Below are 20,471 nucleotides of genomic sequence, written 5' to 3'. Positions count from 1 at the left end.
GGCTCTAACTCCCAGAAGACACCTACAGGCACAGCCGTGCACTCAGCCACATCTATACAGGACTTTTTGAAGCAAGCATCAGGACATGATTGCTACACGCAGTGTCATGCGGGTGACATGTAGCATGTACTGTCTTCACATCCTCGAACATTAGGTGGTAAATTACTTCTCACTCCATTATCTCTGGTTAAATGTCCTGACAACTCCAGGAGGAAGAGATCATTCTCCCGCTCCTAAAGGAAGCAGAGGCGCTGTGAGGTTACGTGACCTGTGCCCAGGATAGAGAGATGCCCCTGGGTGGGCGTCTTAGTCGATTCAGGCCACTGTAACAAAATACCATAGATTAAGTCATTCATAAGCAAAAACATTATTTCTCACGGTTCTTGAGGCTGGGAAGTCCAAGATCAAGGGGCTGGTGAGAACCCACTTCCCAGTTCACAGACGGCCGCCTTCTCGCTGTGTCCTCGAGTGGTGGAAGGGGCGAGGAGCTCTCTGGGGTCTCTTTTATAGGGCACTCATCCCAGTATGGGGCTCCACCGTCACGACCTAAGCACCTCCCAAAGGGCCCACACCCACATCCAAACACTCAGTCTACAGCGGTGGGATTCCAAGCTGCAGATGTTGGAGCCAAACGCCCAGAGGAGCAGTCCAAGGAGGTCTTCGTTGTGCTGGTCTACCCAGAGCAAGCCGCCTCCCTGCCACAAGCACGCGCTAACCATGTCTTCTCTTCCTCCTTGCAAACCCCAGCTCCTCTGAAGCCCAGGTGACCCAGCTACAGCACTGTTTATTCCCGATGACTGAGGAGGGAGGCTCCCGGCTTTCCATCTCCCCCAGCTCCTTCTGCTGTCATCCTGCACGGCTCAGCATCCACGTCTCCGTTCACTCTCACACTGTAGCCTCAGTCCTCCGTGGACATTTCCTCCACACCATCTCAGCCCCGTGCTCATGGTCACCCCCTAAACCTTGCCAGCCCCTACAGAAATTCCATTCTGAAGCCTAGCCCTCAAATGCCCCATGTCTCAGCCCAGTTTTTCTGGGAAACAGAGCCCTGCCTGATGTGTGTCATCACAGGTAAGCAGGAAGGAGGGACAGGAGGAGAGAGCACAGACCAAGGAGGGCTTGATCCCACTGACTCCAGCTGTGCAGCTGTGCTTGACCCTCAGGAGGACTTCCAAGAAGCTGCACGAAGCTGTGTCCCTCAAGAGTCCAGCTGGGGTCTGCTGGTCCGCACCCCTCACCTGCATACACCCATCCTGACTCACCAAGGGCCAAAGTCTACCCCCCAAGAATTTAACTTGGCCACCCTCCTGGACTGCATCACCTGGTCCCTTCCAATGGAAGGGACTGGCTGGAGCGGTCACGGTGAGGATAGGAGGGTCTGAGGTGCCCAGAGCACCCACTTCCTCTCAGTCCCCCACTCAGGTATCCTTCCACTTCACGGGCTGCAGTCCCCTGACTCTGCCGAACTGGACCACCCATCACCTCCTCCCTCACACGACTCGCGAACTGGACCACCCATCACCTCCTCCCTCACACGACTCGCAGACAACGAAGAGGCACCTCCCATTTGCAAACCCTCCATGTTCTTGTTCCTTGGTCCCACGTGACAGGCTACACTTCATCCTTCTTTGTAGAGCTGCCTTCTCTACAACTTTACTGCGACAATCCATGACCACAAACCGCAAAGGTGCCACTGTACTCAAATGGTCCCCTAAGACTAGCGTGTTGCTCAATTTGCTTTTGACTCTCCAGATAATTACTGAATATCTTCACCTCTCTTCTTGTGTCACACTTCACTCTAAACTTATAACCTCATCCCAATATTCACAGAGGAAATAAAAATCCACAAGAAAACCCTCAGTTTTCCACAAGCATGTCTGCCAGACAACATGCGTCCAAACCCATATCAGGCCCTGTTCTGTAGTGGAAGCTGCCCTTGACTCTCTCAAAGGCTGTCCCTTGATGGGCTGCCGTACAGAGTGGTGAAGCCTACGGACCACACCACGCTGGGGCCCTCGTGCACGTGCTGGTGATGCGGGCGCCCATGCCACCCAGCCTCTACCTTCTCCGGGGCTCTGCCCCTCACTCACACTCTACTGCATCCTCACACTCTCCTTCTCTAGGAGAGAATTTCCATTAGCATATGAGTATTCTCTGTTATTTCCCACATTAAGGAAAAAAAACAACCCCCTGACCTCATGGATCCTCACCACTTCTCTGCAGCCATTCTCGATAAAAATTCCCAAAGAGTTCTCATCTTGCTATCTTTACTTTCTTCTCTGTTATTTAAATGTATTAAAATTGCAATTACCAAACATTTCCTAACTAGAGAAAAATAATAAAATGAAGACCAACGTTTCTAACATTCTATTTCCTCCTAGGTTCAATATTCCTTTTCCTCAAGCCCACTCTTAGTAGATCTTCCAGCAAGTTCTCAGAGATGTAAATTCTCAGTCTGAAAATGTCTTCCTTTCTCCCTTACTTTTGGATATTAGTTTGGCTGGATATGAAATTCTGTGATGACAGTTATATCCTCAGGTACTATCATCTTCCCTATTATTGCTGTCAACTGTCATCTAATTGCTGTTCCATTGAGGAAATCTGAATTACATGTATTGTTGCTTTTACGGTCTCTTCTTTGTCTTTGAGGTTCTGCAGTTACACCACAATAAGCCTGGATTTGGATTTAGTTTTCTTTATCCTATTTGCAGCTTTTTCTGCTTCTTGACTCTGAGGGCTCCTCATGTTAGGAAATATTGTAACAATTATCCCTTTGAACATGATCTAGCCCCAACTCTCTCCATTCTTTCTTTCTGGGACCTGTCTTAGGTTTCTACTGATTATCCTCTATATCTCTTTGCCTGTCTTCTGTACTTTCCATCTTTTTATCTCTGTGCCTGATTCTGAGTATTTTTCTCAGACCTACCAGAACAATATTTCTCACTTTAGCTGCAATAGTGTCTGCTCTTTCACCCATTCAATTGATTTTATAAATAAATGATTGTAGCTTTCACTTCAAGAAGTTTAGTTTTTCCCTATTTGGTTTTTTTTTTTTAAGATGTTGGGGGTAGTTTATTAATTAATTTATTTTTGCTGTGTTGGGTCTTCGTTTCTGTGCGAGGGCTTTCTCTAGTTGTGGCAAGCGGGGGCCACTCTTCATCGCGGTGCGCGGGCCTCTCACTATCGCGGCCTCTCTTGTTGCGGAGCACAGGCTCCAGACGCGCAGGCTCAGTAGTTGTGGCTCACGGGCCTAGTTGCTCCGCGGCATGTGGGATCCTCCCAGACCAGGGCTCGAACCTGTGTCCCCTGCATTAGCAGGCAGATTCTCAACCACTGCGCCACCAGGGAAGCCCCTGGTTCTTTTTAAAATCAGCACATTAAAAGGTGTTCGACATCATTAGCCATTAGGGAAATGCAAATTAAAAACACAATGAGTTGTAATTAAATATCCATCGAGATGGCTAAAATTAAAAAAATAGTGACAACATTGAATGCTAGTGAGGAAGCAAAGAAACTGGGTCATTTGTACATCGTTGGTGGGATTATAAAATGGTACAGGGCTTCCCTGGTGGCGCAGTGGTTGAGAGTCCGCCTGCCGATGCAGGGGACACGGGTTCGTGCCCCGGTCCGGGAAGATCCCACATGCCGCGGAGCGGCTGGGCCCGTGAGCCATGGCTGCTGAGCCTGCGCGTCCGGAGCCTGTGCTCCGCAACGGGAGAGGCCACAACAGTGAGAGACCCGCTTACCGCAAAAAAAAAAAAAAAAAAAAAAAAAAAATGGTACAGTAACTCTGGAAACAGTTTGGCATTTTCTTAAAAAAACTAAACATGCAAATACCATATAACCAGTCACTGCACTCCTGGGCATTTATCCCAGAGAAATGAAGACATGTCCACACAAAACATGTACAAGAATATTTACAGCAGCTTTATCCACAAGGGTGAAAAACTGTACACAGCCCAAACGTCCTTCACCTGGTGAAGGGTTACACAAGCTGTGGTATGTCCACGCCATGGAAAACTACCCAGTAAAAAGGAGCCCCGGACTCACACATGCAGTAACCTGGACAGAGAACTGTGCGAGTGAAAGACGCCAATCCTACAAGGTTACAGACCGCACGGTTCCATCTATCACACATCCTCTAAATGACACAATTACAGACATGGAGAACAGATTCATGATTGCCAGGATTTAGGGTGGGGACAGAGGCTGGGGGAAAGTAGCTGTTGGTATAAACAGGCAACGTGAGGGGTCCTGTGGTGATGGGACTGTTCTGTGTTTTGAGTGCATCAACATCAATATCCTGGCCGTGATGCTGTACTACAGCTCTGCGAGGTCTCACCTGGCCGTGATGCTGCACCACAGCTCTGCGAGGTCTCACCTGGCCGTGATGCTGTACTACAGCTCTACAAGACCTCGCCAGGTAGGGGAACTGTTTAAAGGGCATACGGGATCTCCCTGTATTACTTCTTAACAACTGTATGTGAATCTACAATTAGCTCAAAATATTAAGTTTAATTAAAAATGAGGAAAAAACAAATACTGTATGATTTCACTTATATGAGGGACCCACTGGAGTCAAATTCAGAGAGACAGAAAGTAGAAGGGTGGGTGCCAAGAGCAGGGGCAGTGGGGAGTGGAGAGTTATCCTTTAATGGGGACCGAGCTGCAGTTTCACGAGACGGAAGAGCTCCAAAGACTGGTGGTGCGGCAGTGTCAATATATTTAATGCCTCTGAATTCACACTGAAAAATAGTTAAGATGGTAAATTTCATGTTACACATATTTTAGCACAATTTCAAAAATTTTTCCAAAAACTAAAACCACAACTCTACCAAAGCCGTCCCACTGTATATGGAATAAAACTCAGATTTCTTTCCATATTCTGGCACCTCCAGGATCCCATTTCCTTTCTCGGCCCCTCCTCTTTCCACTCTCTTTGCCCGCTGTTCACGAGGCCCTAAGCGCCAGACCACAGTTTAGCAAACACGACAGGCTTTGTATTTGCCTTTGCATGTATGTGGCCCCGGTGCTCAGAATATTCGTCCTCTAGATGTGTGCACGGCCAGACCTTTCAGACATGAGCCCGAGAGAGCAGGGCAGCACAGAGGCAAAGTGTGGGCTCAAGAGTCAAAGGCTCTAACACTAACCAGCTGCTGGCCTCTCTCTGTCGTTCCTTTCAGCAAAGTGACGATAATAACAGTACAACCCATGGGGCTGCTGTGAGGATTCAATGAATCATTATAGAGAAAACACTTAAAACAGTGCCTGGTACTCAAAAAATATTTAATAACAATCATTATTAATACCACCTCGAGAATATCACAGAAATTATGTCAAATGAAAGAAGGCAGAAACAAAAGAGTTCATATGCCATGATTCTATTTATAAGCAATTCTAGCATAAGCAAACTAACCTATGGTAATAGAATGAGATTAGCAGGTGGGGCGAGGCAGGGACCAGGGGTAAGAACTGCCCTCGGGAACTTGCTTAGGGTGGTGATTACATCCGTGTACACATTTGTTAAAATTCATCAACCTGTGTGCTTAAAATCTGTACATTGTGTTGTATGTAAATTACAACTCAATAACGTGTCACCTTAAAATGTCACCTGCATGGAGAGGTGTCCTTGACCACTCGAGGCAGAGTGCCCACCTCCCTCCCCTCCCGCTCAGTTCTCTCCTGTCCCGCCCTCCATTTCCCTCATAGATTTCATCATCCCCAAAAGAACCCTGGTTATTAACCTGTTTCCACACTGAACCATAACTCAGCGGAGGCAGAAGCTTTGATGTCCTCATGCTGCTTCCTGTCCCGAGCAGCTACAACAGTGCCTGGCACAAAACAAGTGCTCAGTAAGCATCTACTGAGTGCAGGAAGGAGGAAAGAGGGGGAGGGAGAGACAGGCCTGGCCCTGAGCACCCTCCCATGAGCATCGCTGGTGTGAACACCAGAAAGGACCTCAGAGGTCTTTCATGTCACCTTCTTCATTTTGTTGGGGTTTTTTTGCGGTAAGCGGGCCTCTCACTGCCGTGGCCTCTCCCGTTGCGGAGCGCAGGCTCAGCGGCCATGGTTCACGGGCCCAGCCGCTCCGCGGCATGTGGGATCTTCCCGGCCCGGGGCACGAACCCGCGTCCGCTGCACCGGCAGGCGGACTCCCAACCACTGCGCCACCAGGGAAGCCCAACCTTCCTCACTTTGGACATGAGAAAATTGAGGCAAAGGAGAGTAAGTTTCCCAAGGTCAGAATTAATGGTGGAAGCAGGTCTGGAGCCCGTTATCTCCTAGTCTTTTTTACTTATACCAAATATGGCTCGACTCACAAGTACAGACATACTCTATAAACATTCACAAAATGCCTACAAAACATAATATAAAAATTTTAAAAGCATATTATTTTGAAAACCCAGTTAACTATAAAAATATCATTACAACCAGATCTACTTCCTTCAAGCATTAAGCTGTGACTTCCAATACATGTGCTAATTTAAACAAATCTTTCTTGCAGCAATTGAAATGGTAATAGGTGAATGGATGTTCAAAGATTTAAGCATAGACAATCTTGAGTCAGACCGTTTCTAAGTCACCTGGGATGCTGTTTGCTGCCCATACTTCACAATTCAGATCATTCCCGGCAAGGCGTCTCACAAAGCTGACTGGAGGTTTGAAATATTTAATCTAGAAACCACGCATTCCTAGGAAAACACATGCCGGCACACTTGTGCTTACACATTCCTGTCAGGTAGGCTACAGGATGCCGTCTGAGCACAAGAACCTGCAATTACGCAAAAGAATGGAATTGCACAGGACGGGTTTCTACGTCCTAATCTGATAACTGCCCACACAAATTACCTCCTGGAGATCAGAGAAATACTGCATGACATCAACATTCACATTTCATATTTTGAGAAATGTAAGGAAACAAAGAACATCTATCTAAACTGAAATAACACAGAACAATTTTATTATCAAATTAGACTGTATTTGTAAGACAAGGCTATAATCATCTTTGATACCCGAAGACAGCAAACTAACTCTTCGGATTCAGTAAATCCGAAAACTAAACATGAACTTTTTTCATCTTCTCAGATAAATAAAACCTATAATTACCAATTCATAATTCTGAGTATAACTTATTCTCAATTCTTCCAAAATACTGTTTGCTTTCCCAAGATATATTTCTCCTTCATCAGCACCGTTTTCTCCTGAGGTTTGTTGTGCCATTTTTTTCCCTTTTTTCGTGAGGATGTTTACAGATATTACATGATTTTTCTTCACATTTCTTCATTCATTCATTCACACTTTCCAATATTGCATTTCTGCTCTGCATAACACCAGGCCAGACAGAGTTATAAAAACAAAGACATTTTAGATGGCCAATACCCAGGGGAGGTGAAAACCACTTGTGGAGACAGGACCTACACATACAGTACGGGGTGCATGACTCTCACTAGCTAAAGATTCAAGGTGAGATGTTGAGAGAAAGAGCTGCTGAGCCTGGCACGTGAAGGTCATGGGTGTAGAGACCCTCAGCTTAACTGCTCCTGGCCGGAGACTGCTGTTGTCCCACCTCCCCAACTTATTAGTTCCCTACGGAGTCTGCTACCTTCACCCGCTTTGCCATGTTACCTAACAAATTCAACTGTTCCAGGCATTAGGACCTGGATATCCTTGGGAGGCCATGAGAGTGCCGCCTTGGTCCCTGCTCCTTAGGCCTCGGGAGCAGCCCTGGTTACCACCCTGTCCTCTCCTTCTGGTGGTTTGGTTCTGTAGTTCTCTAAATACTCCAACATATTTTCTTTTTGCTTAGCCAGAGCCATCCTCTGTAACTTGCAGCTAAGGGCACCTGAAGTGAAACGATAGAACTCTTTGGGCTTCGCGAACTGGCTTATGTAGCCCATACACAGCTTTAAAGACCTATAAATATCAACACGGCGACAACCCCCAAGTTTAACCAAGATCTCTTGGCTAACCTTGAGTCTGATATATACAACTATCTAACGACTGGACCCCCTTGGCCACCTACTAGCACATCACACTTAACATGTCCGACACGAATTTCAGACACCACCACCAACCCCCCGCACACAGACACAGCACTGTTTCACCCCAAATCATCTCCCCATTTCAGAAAATGGTAACTCCATCCTATCAGTTGCTGGGGCCAAAATTCTTGAGTTACCCATGGCTTCTCTCCTCTCATACCCTACATCCAGTCCAATGGGAAATCCCATTGTTTCTACTTTCACCCTACATCCAGTCCAATGGGAAATCCCATTGTTTCTACTTTCAAACTATATCAGCATCCGACACTTCTCACCACCCTGATCCGAGCCACCTGAATTACTGCAGAAACCCCTCACAGGTCTCCTGGCTTCTGATTCTGTCACCCTATAGCCTGTTCTTAACATAATTCTCTTTTTTTTTTTTTAAATAAATTTATTTATTTATTTCTGGCTGTGTTGGGTCTTTGTTGCTGCATGCGGGCTTTCTCTAGCTGCGGCGAGTAGGGGCTACTCTTCGTTGTGGTGCGTGGGCTTCTTATTGTGGTGGCTTCTCTTGTTGCGGAGCATGGGATCTAGGCACGTGGGTTCCAGTAGTTGTGGTTCGCAGGCTCAGTAGTTGTGGCGCACGGGCTCAGCTGCTCCGCGGCATGTGGGATCTTCCCAGACCAGGGATCGGACCTGTGTCCCTTGCGTTGGCAGGCGGACTCCTAACCACTGCACCACCAGGGAAGCCCCTGTTCTCAACATAATTCGTAATAGAAGAACCCTAAGTGAGATTGCATCACTCCTCTGCTCAGATCCTCAGAGCAAACGCCCAGCTCCTCACTATGGCTAAGTAACCTGGTTCTGGAATCTGGCCCCAGGGCCCTGATCACCTCATCTCCAGCCCTCTCCCTGGCTCCACACCAGCCCCACTGGCCTCCCTGCTGCTGCTCAAACACCCCTCAAACACGGTCCTCCCTCAGAGCTTTCACACGTGCTCTTCTCACCAATACACCCCTGTGCCTCACTCCCTGGATACATTCAGGGCTTTGCTCATAGTCTAGTACCCGAGAGGCCTTCTCTGATTTCATGTCTAAGATGGCCACCACCCCATCCCGCGCCCCTACTCTGTCACCCTGCTCTGTGTTCTCCTCACTGCGTGTCATCAGCTGGCGTATCCTACACTCAGCAGGCTGGCATCTGTTTCCTTCCAGGTGGACGCAGGCTCCCTGAGGACAGGATCTTTCTTTTGTTTACTGCTGTCTATTCAGAGTATGCCCTGCACAAGGACCCGGTGAATGAATGGAAAACAATGCCCAAACTGCAGTCAGAACTTTGCTAGTTTTTCATTCAGCCTTTCTCATATGAAGGTGAAGCAGCTCAGGTGCCACCACTCTTCTGGAAATGATGATGAATTTCTGCTATTTTTCCTACACAGTCCATTCTTTTTTTTTTTTTTTTTTTTTTTTTTTGCGGTACGCGGGCCTCTCACTGCTGTGGCCTCTCCCGTTGCGGAGCACAGGCTCCGGACGCGCAGGCTCGGCGGCCATGGCTCACGGGTCCAGCCGCTCCGCGGCACGTGGGATCTTCCCGGACCGGGGCACGAACCCGTGTCCCCTGCATCGGCGGGCGGACTCTCAACCACTGCGCCACCAGGGAAACCCTACACAGTCTGTTCTTCATTCAACAATATGCAGCCGAAGAACAAGGAGCCCCTGACAGGGTGCCGCATTCTGCACATGGTCATCACCCCTGTGTCTCTCGCTGCCATCCACCCTGCGCTAAGGTAACCGATGATCCCTATATCGAGATAATTTCTGTCTCCATCTCCCACTAGACCTCTGAATTTAATAAAGTCCATGCCTTAATTGGAAGGCCACATTTGCCTTCTCTTTGTCAAAAATTTCTGAAGATAGGGAGCAACAGACCTAATACAGAAAGGATAAACAATGCACATGCGGGGATGCTCACTGTTTATGAGGGTGTGTGCGTTTGTGCGAGTCTGTGGCTCGTGGCAAACCCAGGTTAACCTATAGCATTTCAAATTGAAACCTGGTGTTCTAAAAAAGGAGAAAAAAAGTTGAAAGCAGTGTAAGGAGAAAATACATCAAAAGCACGAAGAAGGTTCAGCAAAGTAAAATGAAAAGAAGAATTAGCCTGATGCAGAAGAGAGCATGAGATTTATAGCCAGACGGACCTGGGTTTGAGTCCCAGCTCTGCCATTTGTCAGCTGTGTGCCCTTGGGTGGGTCATTTAACATCTCCAATCTTCAGTTCCGATGGCTAATTATACCTGCCTCAGAAGGCAAATGTGAGGATTATAGAAGATATGTTTAAAGTAGTACTCAATAAATAATAGCTGCTGTTAAAATTATTAATAGACTATTCAACTAATTTTTCAAGTTGAGGAACATTAAACTTACTGTTTCCCTTGAAAATGAAAAAAAAAGCCTAAAGCTCACAGTTTTAAGGTCACGAGATAATATTAAAAAATACAGGGGTGGGGTGGCAAGATGAGGTTCTCCCTCCCCATGACAAAGGTACGTCTCTCCCCTGCGTTAGGGAGCTGACCTCAGATAACCAGGCTAAAAGCAGGAGGAGAGGCTTGACCTGTTTCGACAGGCGCAAAACACTTTGGGCCAGACGTTCCATTTTGAAATGATACCTGGTGGCACAGAACAGATCTAATGCCATCTGAGTTCTGTGTGCCAACCGTCTGGGCAGAGGCAATGCATAAACGCCCTTCCATCTGATGTCCAAGCTGAACTTTATTAGATGTGTAAAGTAATACATCTTTGAATGATGCATAAACTTGTGGAGAAAACCATGCAAGTGCTGATTTATGGAATCTTGCACAGCAGGTACTTAAACAAATATGGGGGTGATGATGAGGTGGAAAATATGAAACTAAAGGACCTTGAGAAAGTGTAAATATCCATAATCGGCCTCATCTCATCTCTTAAATGAAAAAAGCTATACCGGCATATCATTCCACTGAGACTGGAGATTCATCAATAGCTTCATGGCTGTAAGCAGACCGTTTGTTTGCTATGACACCAAGTTAAAGCCCTACTAGCGTCTTTGCCTTATCAGCTCACCAGGAGTTAAACAGTCTTTAGCAAGAACTTGCAAGTTAAAAAGACACAAGCTTATAAAATTAAGAGTTATTTCATTCTGTATCCTTTTATACTTCTTGAGTAAATGTTGTCTCACGAACATAGCTAGACCACAGGTTAACAAATGAATTGCTCTGTAGCTGTACGCTGCTGAGTTAAAATAGTCCTTCCACCGCTGACATTAGTTAGAAGCTCCAGTGTTTGAGAGGAAGCCTAATTCAATCTACCCACCCCTCCTTGTACCAACCCTTCCCCAGCACTCATCCCACCTTTGCCCAGCCACACCGTGCTCCACACTGGGACCTTCCAGAATATCTCACAAGAATCTCTCTCAGCTGCTGTTTTTTTTCAGCCTAACAGTCTTCTAAGAGAATGAGAAATTGATCCTCGTCTTTGTTTCACCCCAACTCCAGAGGCATTTGTTATAGTTGGAATGAATATAAAGGTGGATACCTAAGCAACTTTTAATAAAATAAAGAAAAAGGCTAGAAGTTATCCCATTTTTTCCAACGTAATTTATATTTTTACTAGAATCTTAAAATACGGATTTTACATATTTCAATATTTTTCCTGTTTCCAATAACCAAAATAGAAACATTTGCTAAATAAGCTTAAGAACTGTGTAGGCTCAAGCAGAGTTCTGATGCCCAAGTGGAAGAGCGGGGATACCGGACTTAGAGAAGGGACTGCATGGATGCTCAGATGGGGAGAAAGCACATTTGAAAACTGTTCAGCAAATTTCCTTCACATATCCTTTTTGGGGGAAAAAAAGCGCATTTTCTTCTCACAATTTTTTTTTTGTCTGAGTGCAACCATCTGATGGCATAAATATTTGACGTTTAGCCCAAGCTTATAGCGTTTCACAATTCTTTCAGAAACGTCCATCCTCAAAGCCTTTATATTTGGTATATTATCTTTAAATTACATTGCTAAATGCCCACTTACAAAACATATACCAAATGTTCTTTTTAATCATTTAAAGCTCCAAATGCAGAAACTGTTTGGCATTAGATAAATATCTTAAATGTGAAATAGGCAAGAACACCTTGAAATAATGCTTAACTAATCACAAGGCAAATACTCCGCAGTAGACGGGTGAACCACTAATTAGACAAAAGGAAATAAAACTGTCACGGTAGGATAAAAGGACAGAGAGGAATAAGCAGCAATTACTGTCTTATCGTCAGAGAAAGTAGCATCAAACACGGCTCAGTAAGAGGGAAAAAGCCCCACAGCTCTATAAGTAAATACGAGCACTCGTTAAATTAGCACTTGGCGCTAAACACAACTCAGGATGAAAATGACATGTCAAAAAGTGCATTCAAAAAAGGGAAAAAAATACCATAAAGAGTATGTAAAGGTGCTTTAGTTAGGCTATGCGGCATATTGAAGAATAACATTACATGACAATTTTCTCAAACTGCTTAAATATTTCCAAGCCAGTCTTCGAATAGCTGTTTATTAAGGATTGAGGTAGGTCTACTAGACCAGGTTAGTCTTTTCCAAGTTTAATTGGTACACTTAATATGTAAATGGTACCAACAAGTGTCATGAGATGTATTTTAAACTTTAAAGTTTGGAACAACTTACATTCTGTTGCTTGGAATTATCTTGTGCCCTTCTCTGAACCAAGTCACTTGAGGTCTGGGGCAGCTGGTGATGGGCAGTAAGTTGAGTACAGCTGCATGTCCTTGAGAGACCATTTTTCTCTGATCTGTATCCATGAAATTTCCCATATCTGCAAAGAAAAATCAGACCTTTTAAGTTTCAGAAAATTCTTTTTTGAGGGGCGGGAGGTCAAAGACGGAAATAACTATATTTTATTGCAAGGTCACCAACGTTGCTATAATTAAGCAGTAAGACCAGAGGCGAGCAGTAACGCTGATGAGTGCAGACTGGGTGGTAAAGTGGAGCATAAGGCAAAGCCACGTGCCTCCAAAGTACCCATGAAGGCGTGAATCAGCAGAACTTCATGGTCTTTGTGTCGCTGCAATGATGCAATGAAATGTTGGCAACCAATTTTAACACTGAAATAAATTGTGGGAAAGCATCCTCATGCCACATGAAGCATTTTCCCAGAAATGATAATAAAATGATTTCAGACATCCCCCGGCTCCCAGATCTCTCCAGCTGGTTCTACCCAGGCACCCGCCGCTGTCCTGCTCAGTTTCTCCTTTTCTTTGTTTCTGGGGTGAATGCTCCCTAAAAGATCTTTTGGGAGAAATATTTAACCATTGATTAATTTTTAGAGGGTTCTCCAAACCCCATACTACTGACTTAATTGGGGGCAGGTAGGTTTTGTTCCAGTCTTTGTGCTACTGGTTTACAACATTTAAAAAATGAGATCACAGGAAAAAAACCCTGGTCTTTAGAATGTGGGTATATGTGGCCAATTTTTAAATCAGTACCATTTGAAAGTTTTTAAAAATTTCCATATTGTGATTAGCTACAGATATATGTATACACACGTTGATATGGCATATATACTACATTTTTGTCTGAACGCATGTAAATTTGGAACAGTCCATAAAAGGTCTCTATTATCAACGGATTTGTGATCCAGAAGAAATTATTGACTATATTACAAGCAGTGTTTAATAGCCTAGGAAAAGATGAAACAAATGAAACAGATTAGGAAAATATGCACGGTTATTTTAAAGTAAAGCGAAATTTGTTATCAAAGAGAAGGAGAAAAGAGATAAAATCTAGCGCTAGAGGTAAAGGATAGAAACAAGGATATTATATTAAACAATTTATTAAATATAATAAATTCTAAGCTTATTCAAATATGTTTTGGGTATTGACCTTAATTTTTTATTTATGAATTATGTTTTCAATTATTCAATTGAATAAAAGTTCTGAATTATTCTGAAGACAGGTTTAGTTGAGTGACTTCACCAACACAGTTCAGAAAAATGTAAGCCTCCCTAGTAATTAAAACTATAATTAAACATGTATAGCAACAGCACCTTACCCAGTCACTAGTAATTACCATAGAAAAGTAGAATAACTAGAAATTATTTTAACTTATACAGTAACACTGAAAACCACAAGACTTAACTGGGGTCAAAATGACATATGAGAAAATATTGTCATCATTGGTTCACACACCCCAATTTAGGAGCTTTTTAGAGTTCTCTAAATCTATTATAACATATTTATACGTAATTTAAAATTTCTTAACACTTCTTGCTTTCTTTTAAATGAAGAGACATTTTGGTAGTAAATTCAAAATATAATAAAGCCTACAGGCCATTTTAGATGGACCCTACCCATCACAGATTTTGGACTAGGAAAGTATTAAATGTTTTGCATCAGCCAACTTCCGTCTCCACATCCTCCTAAAGACTACACCAAAATTCAAGGCCCCTGCATTCTGATATCCCCTCCAGTTACTTTTAAAGGTTTCCTTCTCCAAAATGGCCTGCCCAGTAGAGAATTAATTCACTACAACGTTAATACATGCTATCCACGTACTTTTTGTTGTGCAGTTGAAGGATTTCTAAATAAATCATTGGAAAGAATTGAATATGAATTGATAAAATTTTAACTAATTGGATTTAATCTTTTATTTTAAAAATATCTGAACCTGGATATGATAAAAGCTAAGAGCAGCTAACTCATAAAACAGAAGGCATCTTGCTCATTTTCTAAATCCTCAACAGAGCCTTACCTATTGAATTGAAAACAGTGGCATTTACCTCATTAGCCCCAGATCATCGTCAGACCAGCTGCATTAGCTATTTACTTCTCTCAATCGATTTTAGAAACTATACTATTCCAAATAGAACCCAAGATAGAAGCTCGACTCCCACCATGGTTAAAGTGATTTTGCTTGTGTTTTGTTATTTAACATTTGTAGATCTTTTCAGTGTTCACATACATGCGACTTGAACTTCTGATCTTCTTTGCAAGAGGGCTCCCATTCTGTTTCGAACCACACAGCGGTAAAACCCAGCATCCAGCCTCTGTAAAGATGGAATAACATACCTGCCAAACACCAAAAAGCAGTGTTAATGGTTCCGTACCTAGGCAGCCAGCCCTGGCATCTCATCTAGTATACTTTGGTATCTAGTACCAAAAATATTTAATTTTTGATAAACTAATATCTATGCAAGCTTTCCCTGACCTACACACTTACTGCAACTCCAATTTATTTGTGAGATTATTTACTTGCTATTTGTCTCTCCAACTAGACTGTAAATATCACATGAAGCTAGGTTCTGGAACTGTCTTGCTCACCACTGTACCCCTGTGCCATCACGTAGTATCAACAGATATCACTCGAAACTGCCTGAATGGATAAGAACTGTTAAATAGCTAAAAATCATTACACGTAAACCAGACCTTTCAATGTTTTTTTTATAATTCTATCTCTCAGAATTTCTAAAAATTATTTCTAGAACTGGCAATGGTCTTAACATAATGTGTTGTGTCATTCTGCATCAAAGTTCAAACAATGCAGGATGAGACACAGGTGTCATTCAGGCAAAGCAAGCAGTGACATCAGGGCACAACTCCCCTCTCCAGTCCCCACAGCGAGCAGACATCTCCCAACACCATTTACACACTTTCCTTACTTCACATATGGCTTGACATTAACTTCTAAAACTTTTTTGATTGACTGGGAGGTTATTTCATTTGTATTTTCCATTCCTATGACTATAAGTATCCATCCCTCAAATCAAAGCCTTTCTAAAAACGTCAGTAAATTTTATAGGGGGGACAAAGTAGCTAGAAGATACAGTTTCCATAAAAGCCCTGGTTTAGGTTTATGGTTAGTTTTACAATTCAGGATATTTTAAAATCCACGAACAAGCAGGAGGTACAACCGAGGACCACTTCATGTGAGTTCTGCAGCTTCGGAGCTCAAACCTTTCGTGCTACCTAGAAGAGTGCATTTAATTGATTTCTAAGCCATATTCACCAAAAATCAAGAATAAGGGGCTTCCCTGGTGGCGCAGTGGTTGAGAATCTGCCTGCCAATGCAGGGGACGTGGGTTCGAGCCCTGGTCTGGGAGGATCCCACATGCCGCGGAGCAACTGGGCCCGTGAGCCACAACTACTGAGCCTGCGTGTCTGGAGCCTGTGCTCCGCAACAGGAGAGGCCGCGATAGTAAGAGGCCCGCGATGAAGAGTGGCCCCCACTTGCCGCAACTGGAGAAAGCCCTCACACAGAAACGAAGACCCAACACAGCAATCAATCAGTCAATCAATAAAAGACTACGGCTTGATTTTCACACATGGGAGAGTGCCTATCCTAAGAAAGAATAAGAGAGCTAAAACCCAATCAAATAGGAGCCTACTTTCCAAAAAAAGAGAAAACACAGTGATGCTATCCTTTCTAAAAACATGTTCTGATAATAGTTATCTTCAAGTTAAAAATATTTCCTCTTACAAAGTATAATCAGAGAAACCTAAAAAAAAAAAAAAATCAGGTAAAAGGCACCAAGTATGGTATGCTATATTTGCTCAGCTCTTACACATACCTTAACATCACTTATATTCAACTAATTGTGCCTCTTTTTATTCAAGTATGTCCAATTAGTCAACTGGAAAATGGAACTGATAGGCATAATTTTTAAATGAATGAAACATTTGGACAATACAGGTAATTCAGTATTAAGCAAATATCAATCAGAGCGTGTTTACCCTCTGATAACCATCTTGAGATCTTACGAGCAAGATTAATAAAATATTTTATGAAAAAATACTGCTGAGTCTCAGTCTTCAAAATTTTATTCTATTCTGAGGAATGGTTTATCTCAAACAAAAAATTAATTAGTGCAGACAATCAGGACAATACCAAACTGAACACAAAGAGTCAAAATGCCATTTATTTAAATTACAAATCAAGACCAGAAGGATGAGCAGCTTTGATTACACACTATGATTGTAATTAGGAGAGATTTTGAGATTAGGTTAAAACAAAGTCAATAAAAGCTTTTGGAAAAGAAATAACACAAGTTATTGGAGTACATATTTGAAAAACTACAAGAGCAGTTTCATCATTGCAAGCTAACCACATTTATACGATTGCTATTCATTTCATTTTTCCTTTTTTGCAGTATCCCGAATAGATTTTATATTCTGTTTGTTTGTTTTTGTTTTTTGTTTGTTTTTGTTTTGTGGTAAGAGGGCCTCTCAGCGCTGTGGCCTCTCCCGTTGCGGAGCACAGGCTCCGGACGCGCAGGCTCAGCGGCCACGGCTCACGGGCCCAGCCGCTCCGCGGCACGTGGGATCTTCCCGGACCGGGGCACAAACCCGCGTCCCCTGCATCGGCAGGCGGACTCTCAACCACTGCGCCACCAGGGAAGCCCTAGATTTTATATTCTTATAAATTTCTATAGTAATCCTGTGTACTAATGCACAAAAACAGCACTGCTTTCAAACAACTGGGAGAAACAGATACAAAACTGAATATTAGGCATATGCTGTTTTGTACTGTCTCTTTAGTCTAATGTCTCACCAGGGAAAAAATATACAAAAAAGTGGCAAAGTACTCCACCTATTACAGGAATTCCTACACAAATTATGTTTACCCAACAGATGGGAATATTCATTGGAAGCCTATTGCTTATAAATACACATTTTTAAGCAGAGAAAGTTTCCCGGCTCCTTATAAGTATGATCGAATCCTAGCACCATATGCCACTAAAATATAGAAACTGCCTGCTCCTGTTTCAAACAAGCACAGCTGGGAATGTTTGTATTCACTGTTTCAAGGCAGAATCTACTAGACTAACAGAACCTTTTCCAGGGCTAGTTCATTATCAGGAAGAGCAAATTAAAGAAAATCAAACACAAAGTCCCAACAAACCCAAGGGTTTAAACGCTCATTTCTGCCACGTAGGAGACTACCTCAGTTCCGAACTGCCACTCGGAATGGGCAACAAGAGCGACTCTAGAATTTCTCTAAGAAGCAGTTTTAGGTCCATTTCCGTCAGTGAACAATCGCTTGACTAGCCCTGCCTGGAGAGGATATCTGACATTTTTTGTGTGCCTGGGGTCTGCACCATGTTCTTATATTTGGAGGGTTCTCCATCGTGAGTCCTGGTGGAGGCGGACCCCTACGTCAGCCAGGGCACAGGAATGAGACACCACAGGACCACTGCACACACGTGCGCTGGGCTTTCAGATCTGGGGCTGGCGAGGCACAGGAGCGGGGCTAAAGGAGAATCTGTCCAACAGCAGCAGCGGTGGGGCGCCATGGAGCCCTGGACTGGGGAACGGTGCAAGCGTCCAGGGCCCATAGTGGCAGTGGCTCAAGCAGCGGCAACCAGGGTCCAGCAGTACCAGCAGCAGGACCCTGTGGGACTGGCTCCTGGGGCAACTTGGCTCTGATGGGCTCGCCTCCCTCTGTTCCTGCCCAATGTCCAGTCAGCCCAGTGACTGTAAGAGCAACCCAATGTCCAGGTGACAACTTCCTTTTTTGTTTCAACGAGAGAGGGCTTGTTTGGCTTGTCCTAGAACTCCCCAGAATGTAGCCAAAATAACTTTGGTTGAAAAAGCTTCTGAAGTTACTAGGTACTCATCATGGTCACAGAAAAACCCATATAACGCCTCACTGAATCATCTGTTTTTAAAAAATCGTGGCTTCCCAGCTAACCACTAAGAATCATTAAGTGGTAAACAGTCCCCCCAAAACTGAGACCAATTAATCTTTTATAAGGAGTATTCCTGCCATGAGCCACTAAAATTTTAGAAAATGTCTGACAAAATACTATCTGCTTTGGAACAGTTACCGTTGAGCAGTTCTTCCCAACGAGAGTTAAATGCTCTAAGCACACAGGTCTACAGAGACCTGTCCCAGTTCAGAATAACGAAACCACATCTTTGATATAGAAGAGAAAACCCATACTTCTCCCTCTAAGGTCAGTGGACATAACTCGATCCATGAGAAAGAATTTTCATACCCATTAAAATTAGATATAAGGTTTTCTTCTTTTTTGGGGGGTCTACATTCATTTTATGCCACTCCAGACAAGACTATTCCCCACAGCTTTAATTTTTTAAAAATTAAAGTATGAAAATATCTATTCCGGTATGAAAGTATCTGGTATGAAAGTATCTATTCTGCACGAAAATAAACAACCAAGTTCTATAATAAACTTTCATATCTTGGCCCAAAGCCCATTATTATCTTTAAAGTGAAAAAAATGTTTAAGAAAAAAAAAAAACAGAACTAAGCCCTTTATATCCTTCTTGGAACTAATTCCATCCTATTTTTGGAAACAAGATTACAAATAATTGTATTTTCAATTTTATTTTTATAAATTTCCTATATGAACATTTAAAATACAGCAACAGTCAAAAGTGGAATGAGTCCATAGCGGGCTTTTGCCACAAGCAAAGAGTGAAATGAAACATCCAGACTGAAACTTGTTAACAAAGAGACGGACACGTGTCCAGCTCACTAACAGGTCTTAGACGTTAAGCAAATTGACGGTTATGTTTTGAATCCTTTCCAAAGAGTTACAGTAATCAGTATGAAGTTAAAGTAAACAGCATAATAAAGATGCAAGTTAGCCGATGGGAACATCATACACACAAAAGTCCTTTAATCTCTATTTCATTTACTTAAAAGTCTGCATTAAGTTGAAAGAGGCAATAAACAGGTCCCTGCTGGGGATGGGCTACGTAAGCATCTACGGAATCTGTCTGGGAATATAAATCTGGGGACTGTAAGCCCTCCAGGGGTCAACTGGATGCTGAGTATCCACATACCAGGAATAACTACATTTAAATTTTATATTCACTTACAGACACCAATTCAAAATTTCTAGAGCTAACATTGAAAAGTTACTAAGAATCTTCTTCTGGGATTGTGGTTTATGTGATTTTTCTCTAACAGTAACAATGTTTTGGGATCATTCATTCTTCCTGCATTCCTACCTTCTATTATCAAACCAGGGACAGTAAAGGAGAAATTCACATTTTGGTAAACATGGACACATGACCGGAACTAGTCTGTCAGATCTGTCATTAGGAGAAAATGCTCTCTCAAGTCAGTAAGAATGGAGTTTCAGAAAATCTTTGTGAAAGACAGAGATTTTTTTAGAGCTAAAAGTCTTTTATTCATCTCTGTTTACTTAATTCTTTATATTGCCAGGTTCTCTAGAGATATTAAAAAAAAAACATCTAGAACCGTTATATGAAGGGCTAAAATATGAGGGGAAATGTTAGTTTCTACACAGTCAAAATGATCCACACCAAAACACAATGGAAAGAAGACCTAAGCTATTAAGTGTTGCAACATTAGCACAAGTGAATTAGAAACGTAAATGAAAAAGCTTTCACTTGTCTCATGGAAGCACTTGTTGAAATCATGTTACAGGCTTGTTTGGTCACTCTGGCTAAAGGTCTCCACT

At 43.1% G+C, this 20,471-nt stretch overlaps 1 protein-coding gene across 1 annotated transcript in view; it reads right to left on the bottom strand.

Annotated features, from left to right (window-relative positions):
* The window catches only part of SDK1 (sidekick cell adhesion molecule 1), a 539,765-nt gene that overhangs the window by 503,728 nt on the left and 15,566 nt on the right, over nt 1–20,471 (bottom strand). The window contains exons 3-4 of the mRNA XM_065892294.1: nt 14,984–15,090; nt 12,691–12,838 (exon numbers count right to left, since the gene is read on the bottom strand). Of these exons, the coding sequence (XP_065748366.1) occupies nt 12,691–12,838; nt 14,984–15,090 (255 nt within the window). The remainder of the gene's footprint in view (nt 1–12,690; nt 12,839–14,983; nt 15,091–20,471) is intronic.

Source organism: Phocoena phocoena, chromosome 15 (genome assembly GCF_963924675.1).
Source record: "Phocoena phocoena chromosome 15, mPhoPho1.1, whole genome shotgun sequence".
Taxonomy (NCBI): Eukaryota; Metazoa; Chordata; class Mammalia; order Artiodactyla; family Phocoenidae; genus Phocoena; species Phocoena phocoena.
This window is presented reverse-complemented; position numbering and strand designations above follow the sequence as displayed.